This window comes from Polistes canadensis, unplaced genomic scaffold (assembly GCF_001313835.1).
Source record: "Polistes canadensis isolate GaletaPanama2010 unplaced genomic scaffold, ASM131383v1 scaffold_353, whole genome shotgun sequence".
NCBI lineage: Eukaryota > Metazoa > Arthropoda > Insecta > Hymenoptera > Vespidae > Polistes > Polistes canadensis.
This window is the reverse complement of record NW_014569900.1, coordinates 114,425-123,910: the sequence shown is the minus strand read 5'-3', so window position 1 is coordinate 123,910 and position 9,486 is coordinate 114,425. Positions and strand designations below refer to the sequence as shown.

The 9,486-nt window shown below is 33.7% G+C and overlaps 1 protein-coding gene across 1 annotated transcript; it reads right to left on the bottom strand.

Annotated features, from left to right (window-relative positions):
* Window positions 1-8,037: 8,037 nt before the first annotated feature.
* On the bottom strand, window positions 8,038-8,641 carry LOC106791909. The gene is made up of 2 exons (XM_014757919.1): window positions 8,600-8,641; window positions 8,038-8,475 (listed from the first exon to the last, which is right to left on the bottom strand). Exons 1-2 carry the CDS (start codon window positions 8,639-8,641, stop codon window positions 8,038-8,040), a joined length of 480 nt encoding a protein of 159 aa, XP_014613405.1.
* Window positions 8,642-9,486: the final 845 nt, after the last annotated feature.

Here is a 9,486-nt window from a genome sequence, read left to right as displayed (position 1 = left end):
TCTTTCGACAAAACTCGATTGTAGTCAAAATGACATTTATTCTGTTTAGTTTCTATTAACAAATTTTTTCCTTTGCTAAAAATTTTTTAATATATTTAAAAGAAATTTTAGCTACTTTGTGATTTAAATCTTTGGTAAAAAATATAAGAAATCTAAAAAAGTGCTATTTACCAGAATCTATAAAACGTTTTCTTTCAAGTTTTAAAGCGTATACTAACAAATAAAAAGTGTTATGTCCAATAAAATCAAGCAAATATTATTTACATTTTAACATCTAAAATCCAAAAAAAGAGTAAAAATAATCTTATTACAATTTTTTTTGGTTACTTTACGTGTAGAATGCAATTGTCTTTCGACGAAACTCGATTGTAGTCAACCTGACTCTTATTCTGATTAGTCTCTATAGCTAATTTTTACCTTTGCTAAACAATTTTTAATATATTTAATAAATATTTTATGTACCTTGTAAAATAAATCGTAGTTAAAAACTACAAAATTACTATAAAGGTGCTATTTACCAGAAACTACGAAACGTTTTCTTTCAAGCTTTAAAGTTTATACTTCCAATTAAAAAGTGTTTGGTTTGAAAAAATTTGGCATACATCATTTATATTTGGACTATTGCAGTCCAAAAAAATGAAAAAAATTTCTTTATTACAAATTTTTTTGGTTTCTTTACGCGAGGAAATTAATTCCTTCTCATCGAAACTCGATTGTAGTAAACCTGACATCTATTCGGTTTTGATTCTAAAAGCATATTTTTACATTTGCTAAAAATTTTTAAATACATTTACAAAAAATTTTTGCTGCTTTCTAAATTGAATAATGGTTAAAAACTATTAGATTTCTAAAGAAACGCTTTACAAATACAGCTTAAAAACGTTTTGTTTTAAATTTTTAGGCGTATAGTTACAAATAAAATGTGTATAGTCTGATAAAATCCAGAGATTTTCATTTATATTTTAACAACTGCAGCCAAAAAAAAAAAATCATTTTATTACGACTTGTTTTAGCTACTTTTCGTGTATAATTAAATTTTTTTCTGACGATACTCGATTGTAGTCTACCCGACATTTATTCTGACTTGTTCTAATAGAACATTTTACCGTCGCTTTGAACTTTTCAATATATTTAAGCAAAATTTTCGCTGCTTTTTGTATTAAATAATAGGTGGAAACTATCAGATATCTAAAGAAATGCTATAAAACAAAAGATATAAAACGTTTTTTTTTAAGTTTTAAAGCATAAAATTACAAATAAAAAGTGTTACGTCCTACAAAATCTAGCAAATAACATTTCTATTTCAACAACTGCAGTTCAAAAAAAGGAAAAAAATAATTTATTTTAAACTTTTTTATGGTTACTTTACGTGAAAAATTCTATTTTGTTTCGGCAAATTTCGATTTTAGTAAACCTGACATGTATTCTGTTTTGTTTCTAGTAGCATATTTTTACCGTCGCTAAAAATGTTTTAATATTTTTAGAAAGAAATTTTCGAAGCTTTCTGAAATAAATCATAGTTACAACTATAACGTTTCAAAAAAAGTGCTATATAACAAAAGCTATAAAACGTTTTTTTTCAAGTTTTAAAGCGTATACTAACAAATAAAAAGTGTTATGTCTAATATAATCCTTCAAATATCATTTCTATTTAAACATCTTCAGTATAAAAAAAAAAAAAAATCATTTTAATAAAACATTTTTGGGTACTTTACGTGTAGAAATCAAATATTTTTCGACGAAATTCGATTGTAGTCAACCTAACATCTATACTGCTTAGTTTCTAATAGCACATTTTTACCTTCGCTAAAAATTTTTTAATATATTTAATAAAAATTGTCGCTACTTTGTGAACTAAATCGTAGTTAAAAACAACCAGATATCTAAAGAAGTGCTATAAAACAAAAGCTATAAAACGTTATCTTTTAAGTTATAAGGCGTTTACTAACAAATAAGAGGTTTTAGGTCAATAAAAATCTAGCAAATACCATTTATATTTCAACAACTGCATTCCAAAAAAAAGGAAGAATGTCAATTTATTACGACTTTTTTTGGTTACTTTACGTGAAGAACTTAATTCTTTTTCAACTAAACTCGATCGTAGTAAACCTAACATCAATTCTGTTTAGTTTCTAATAGCACATTTTTACCATCGCTACAAACTTTTTAATATATTTAGGTGAAATTTTTGTTGCTTTCTGGAATAAATAATAGTGTAAACCTATCGTATTTCTAAGGAAGTGTTACTTAACAGAAGCTATGAAATATTTTTTATCAAGTTTTAAAGCGTATACTAACAAATAAAAAGTGTTATGTTCAATAAAATCCTGCAAATTTCATTTATATTTAAACATCTTTAGTATAAAAAAAGAGAACAAATCATTTTATTAAAACATTTTTGGTTACTTACGTGTAGAATTCAATTATCTTTCGACGAAACTCGATTTTAGTCAACCTAGCATCTGTACTGTATAGTTTCTAATAGCACATTTTTACCTACGCTAAAAATTTGTTATTATATATTAATAAAATTTTTGCTACTTTGTGAATTAAATCGAAGTTAAAAACTATAAATTTTCTATAAATGTGCTATTTATCAGAAGCTAAGATACGTTTTCTTCTAAGCCTTAAAGCTTATAATTACATATAACTAGTAATAAGTTCGAAAAAATTTGGCAAACATTATTTATATTTGGAGTACTGCAGTTAAAAAGAGTGAAAAAATCATTTTACTACAACTTTTTTGGTTACTTTACGTTTAGAATTCAATACTTTTTCGAAAAATCTCGATTGTAGTCAACCTTAAATCCATTTTGTCTTGTTTTTATTTGCAAATTTTACCGTAATTAAAAAATTTTTAATATATTCAAGAATAACTTTCGCTGCTTTTCAGATTAAATAGAAGTTGAAAACTATCAGATACATAAAGAAATGCTATATACTAAAGGCGATAAAACGTTTTCTTTTAAGATTTAGAGCATATACTAACCAATAAAAAGATTTAGGTCTAATAAAATCTAGCAATTAACATTTATATTTTAAGAACTGCAGTCAAATAAAAAGAATAAAAATCGTTTTATTACAACTTTTTTTGGTTACGTTTCGTGAAAAATTTATTTATTTTTCAACGAAATTCGATTGCAGTAAACCTGACATCCATTCTGTTTTTTTTCTAGTAGCACATTTTTACCGTCGCTAAAAATGTTTTAATATACTTAAATAAAAATTTTCGCTTTTTTCTGGATTAAATCAAAGTATAAAACTAAAAAATTTCTAAACAAGTGCTATATAACAAAAGCTATAAAACGTTTTCTTTCAAGATTTAGAGCTTATAATAACAAATAAAATGTGTTATGTCTAATAAAATATAGCAAAAAACATTTATATTTTCATATTTGTAGTCAAAGAAAGAGTAAAAATCATTTTATTACGACTTTGTTTGATTAATTTACATGTAGAATTCCATTCTCTTTCGACGAAGCTCGATTGTAGTCGACTTGACATCTATTCTGTCTTGTTTCTAATAGTACATTTTTACCGTCGCTAAGAATATTTCAATATATTTGAGAGTAATTTTCGCTGCTTTCTAGATTAAATAATTGTGGAAATCTATCAGATATCCAAAGAAGTGCTATATAACAAACGCAATAAACCGATTTCTTTCAAGTTTTAAAGCGTGTACTATAAAATAAAAAGTGATTGGTCTTATAAAATCTAGCAAATAACATTTATATTTTAACAACTGCAGTCTAAAAAAAAGAAAAAAATCATTTTATTACAACTTTTTTTGGTTACTATACGTAAAGAATTCAATTCTCTTTTGAAGAAACTCGATTGTAGTTATTCTGGCATCTATTCTGTGTTATTTCTAATAGCACTTTTTACCGTCGCTAAAAATTTTTTAATTTAATAAAAATAAATTTTTGCTGCTTTCTAGATTAAATTATAGTAAAACCTGTCAGATATCTAAAGAAATGCTATATATCAATTGGTATAAAACGTTTTCTTTCAAATTTTAAAGCGTATACTAACAAATGAAAAGTGTTAGGTTCAATAAAGTCTAGCAAATTACATTTATATTTTAAAAACTGCAGTCTAAAAAAAGTGAAAAAATCATTTTATTACAACTTTTTTTGATTACTTTACGTTAAGAATTCAATTTTTTTCAACGAAACTCGTTTGTAGTTGATGATGCAACCGATGCCTTAATCGGTACTCCAGTGGTTTGTAGTGAATCGAAAAATGCCCTTACGGGTGTTATTAAGATTGCTTAATAATAGGAAGGATTATAGAAAAATTAAACACAATTACAAATATATTTGAACCTAGACAGTACTAAAAACTACGCTTTTTTTAGCTCGTCAGAGAAAAGCCTTTAGGCATAAAAACGCTGGATCAAACGTTGACGAAGAATCTGTACAAATCAGAATAATTCTGGCCAAGTACAGGACCGCCTTTGTCCCTTGTCGCTGACTGAACTTAAATGATGTAGTATGGCACAATAACAATAATTCTCTTTGAAGTAGTTCTCGCAAGTCTCAGTTTTCTAAGATATATGAATCTCGAGCGATGATTCACGCTTCATGAATCAAGAGTGCCCAAATGATGAGTGCCAACAGGCGCAAGAACGCGCTGGGTTTTATGCGAAGAAGCTATGCAATGTTGCACCAATCACCGAAAGGGCCGTTCATGCCCTGGCGCTTCGCCCTACCCACTCGTAGCGTATAATTCGCGGCATACCTCCCCTCCTTGAACGGGCACTGTTAAAAATTTAAAAAGATACACACACAATAAAATACAAATTATAAAACATATACGTACACTGCTAACCGCATGTTATAATACATATTCCAATTTAACTCTACAAAATTGCAAGAGTTTTTTTTTTTTTTTTTTTTTATAAATTGTTCGGCAAAGAAGAAAGACGTTTAATATTGCGCTTTACAAGACCGTTGGCCGGTATCGCGGCTGCCTTGTGTTATATTCTGTCAGCTCTCGCATGTATCTTCGTGACACGTCCTTGTGACGTATGCTCTTTTAAATATTCCTTATTTCATCATGTCCAGAACAGCTGTCTCACCCGCAGAACGTGCTGCTATTGCAATAGACACCCAGATGATACAACCCTTTACTCGTCCTCTGGCGGACTCGGMAAATAATATCCAATTAAAAAATGACCAGGTGTAAGAGCACGCAAGTCGTTCAAATCATTAGACCGATGGGTGATAAGACGCAAGTTTAGAATAGCCTCTATTTCGAGGACGTAAATTATTAATGCCTCACACGATAACATTGCTTCGCTAACAATTCTAACTAGACTAACTAAATTGTACTTAAAAGATTTTCTTGCCACCTCCCGTAGACCGTCAAAATGAGGTAGTGGGAAGAGATAAAATGCCACTTATATATTTCATTAACTAAGCTTCGCGATCACGCGCGCCTCTAATTCGTTCGCAGAATCAACAAAATTAGTCGTGCTGTCGAAATATATATGAAAATATTTAGCATAGCGTTCTATAAGTCCACGCAAAGCGTTTTTAGACGCTTTAACAATCCATAGGAGTATTAATGCGCCAAAAAGTTATTAAAGCTCGCGCCGTATAAATCGGACATTTCCAATACTTTTCCGTTACACGTTATGCTACACGCGAATCTTATTCTCCTCGAGCGTGTGGAGATTTTAGCTAAAATCTTGCTATATTTTATATATATCGAGCTGATACCTTTTCTTCCACGTTGATTTTAATTGCCATAGCAACAGCTCGCTTAACCGTATAGCCTATTTTATCTTCGTCCGCGTCTCCAATTAACACCTAATGTTTTAACCGTTCTTGACGAATCTAAATTTACGATGTTATTATCTGTAGTATCTAAGTCTTTTAGAGTCTCGGCGCAATTTAACGCCCATTGCCGAAAATTCATGCCTGCCTCTGCGGTTATCCTTATTAATTCGTCGCAAGCTCTCTTTGCTTCCCTAACCGTACGCGCTCCGGCTAACAAGTCGTCTACATAGAAATCCTCTTTAAGAACGATGGCAGCTCTCGGGAATTGGTGAACTTAGTCGCTCGCGAGTTGATGTAAATTACGCGTTGCTAAGAACGACGCGCAGGCGGTTCCATAAGTTACTGTATTTTATCTATATGCTTACACGGGCTCACTTTCCTGTCGACGCCAGAGTAGAGTTTGGTATTTGCGATCGCGTGGGTCCATTATTATCTGCCAATACATATTCGTGATTTCCGCGGTAATAGCGATAGCGCGTGATCTGAATCTTCCTAAAAATGTAAACAGATCCTCCTGCATGTTCGGACCAACTATTAATACTTCATTCAAAAGATTCCGGTTTCTAGTTTTTTGCCGACGCGTCGAAAACTACTCGCAATGTGGTCGTAAGACTAATATGCTTTAATACAGCATGATGCGGTAAATAGAATGTATCTTCGTGGGGTACCCCTTCTATCGTTGTCATTTGACCTAGTTCTTCATATTCGGGTAAGAATTTAATTTATTCATTTCTAATTTCCGACTCGCCGGATTATAACCGCTTTAACGCGTGTAATTCTCTTAACGCGTGAAATCCTTGCTACGAGTGAAATCCTCACAACGCGCTCGTGTACGAATCGCCTAACTGATTCTCTTCTTTGAATAGCAGCCTTGCAACACATCTGCCTGTATCATCCTGTCGCGTGTAACTTTTATAATGCGCTTCGCACAAATTTTCCTCGTGTGACCTAATACTAGTCTTAGTTAATTCTTCAATTTTCCCAATTTTCTCCAATAATTAGTTAAACTTTTTTGTATCTGTGTAGCAGTTAACGCTCTGCGAACAAAGCGCGGCTCCAGTTTTCATAACAAGCCATGCTGACACAGTTCCTGGTGCCATTAACTTTCCTTCAATCTCATACTCTGATCTGAGCGTCATAGTAATGTAAAAATCTCGATACCGAGAAGTGCGTCGATAGTCGTGGTCTCATGAAATTTGTGATCTACCAAATGGATCCCTGCCGGCATAACTAACTCTTCTCCTGAAATTCGTGGCGAAGTTAACCGATTCGTTACAGCTGGTGATAAAGTAAATATTTGTACGTCCATGACTTGCTTAAATATTCGTACAAAATTCCCGACAATAAATCATTAAAAAATTCGCATCGGAACCCGACTCCATGAGTACAAGACACCCGTGTGGCATGACATCAAGATCTGGCAAATACACCACTGCTGCAACAGCGCAAGTGCACGCGAGTGATTRAGCTTTACATGTGCMTCATGCACTTCCRATACMTTCKKGATACGCAAACTCGTGATGCCCACCGTTTTACCTTCTGCAACGGCCTCTTTCACATGTAAAAACTCACAATTACTGCCTTTGCACTTTTCTGCAGCAGCCTTTTCTAATACATGTGCAAATTTATAATCAGCTTGAAAACAATTCAAGCACAAATTGGCGTTAACCACAATTCTCTTGCGGTCCTCAGGCTCGGCCCTCCGTAACAGCTCACACTTTGATGGATGCTTGTTTCTCGCGGCATATGACACACGAGATGGTCGCACTCAAGAAATAAACCTAAACTTATATTTGGTCGGTACTTCGCGGAAAATTTCACGGAAAATTAAAACGCGGCTCATCAAGCATCGATTTCCTTGAACGAATATTCGTCTCAGGTCTAAACGGCGCGTTTTATCTGCTATTGTCAATCCTCCTCGGCTTTTCTGCTGGCGTAGCGCTTACTAGAGCAATTCCAGTATCGCGTAAAAATACCACAAACTCATTCACCGTTAGTAAAGCATCTCGGGAACACCGTTGTTTCCATTAAAGACGTGTTGCTGGATCCACTCGCGAAAAATGTGCGGTGATAGCAAATTGATCGACAAACACTTTTTTGGTCGCTACTAATGCCTTATAACTTGCCTTTACCGCATCAGACGCTGCCATTAAAGACGACAGAAACTCACTGTTAATCGGAGGACCCTCCAAATAGCTCGCACGTGCATATTTATTAGTATTAACGGATTGTCATAGCACTTAACTAAGGTCTTTCACGCAGTCGGATAACAACCCGCGATAATTTCCGGAAATTTTATTTTCTCCACGGTTGGTTTCGATAAGCATGATTTTAAATATGCAAACTTTTGTATATCCCGAAGTACGGGATTTTTTCCTATCACTGCCTGAACCGTGTCCGTGAATCTCGGCCATTCCACATTTTGCCCGTCAAATCGAGGTAATTGAACAGTTGGTATTCTGTAAATACTAGCTTCGGACGGACTGCTAACCGTATTGCTAACCTGAGACAGCAGACTCGCGGTAGGCGAATTTGTAACTTGACTAGCTACCGATTCAGTTCTATTATTAATTAATACCGTTTCCGCATTAGCATTGATGACTGACTCGACATGATTAGGAATTTCGTCAAACAGCGTTTCCTTCGCTTCACCGAAAGTTTTTTTTATTATTTCCTCTAATATTTCCGCATCCTAATCGATTTTGGAAATTCTAATTTTCAATTTCACTATATTTTGCGGGCTAGTACGATCTATCTCGCTTAATGCTTTTTGAAAACTGCGCGAATTCTTTCTTTATATACTCGAATCTCCGTACAACGCGCTCGACATCACCACGTGCACTACTCGAACGAGGCATTTTTACGACAAAAGGCAAAATTAAGAAGAGAAAGAGGGGGAAAAATACGACTTCAAAGAATGATCAAGCTACAGAAATTTCAAAACTCAGGTGAATCCTCTTGATAAAGTGTCTTGTGCAGGGTACTCACGCACCGGAACAATAGAAACTACTTATCTTGTAGCAATGACGCAATACCTACTTTGTTGCTCGATCGGAAGTCTTCTGTCGCCTCTTTCTCCTCCGTGGAAGAAGACTGTATGCACAATAGACGCCGGACGAAGAGTAGGGAGAAAGCTTCCTGTCCGGCTCGAAAGACCAAAATGTTGATGCGACCGATGCCTTAATCAGTACTCCAGATGAATTTAGTGAACCGAAAAATGCCCTTACGGGTGATGTCGAGATCGTTTATTAATGAGTACGAGGATAGGAAAATAACACACAATAACAAATATATTTGAGTTTAGTCTGTACTAAAAAGTACGCTTTATTAAGCTTGTCATGGTCAAGCCTTTTAGCATAAAAACCCTGGTTAAAACGTTGACGAAGTATCCGTACAAATTAGGATAATTCTAGCCAATTACAGGACCGCCTTTGTCCCTTGTCGCTGACCGAACTTAAATGATGTAGTATTGCGCAATACAAATAATTCTCCTTAAAGTAGTTCTCGCAAGTCTCAGCTTTCTAATATAGATGAATCTCAAGCGATGATTCACGCGTGATGAATCAAATGTGTCCAAATGATGAGTGCAAACATACGCAAGAACGCGCTGGGTTTTATACCAAAAAGCGATGCAATGTTGCACCAATCACCGAAAAGTCCGAGCATAACAGGGCTGTCGATACATGTGATTAGCAAAATAAAT

Coding starts and splice junctions, on each gene's coding strand:
- LOC106791909 (XM_014757919.1), bottom strand. CDS start 8,641: ATGCCTCGTTCGAGTAGTGCACGTGGTGATGTCGAGCGCGTT. Junction 8,476..8,599: donor GTGGTGATGTCGAGCGCGTT/GTACGGAGATTC, acceptor AAAATCGATTAG/GATGCGGAAATATTAGAGGA.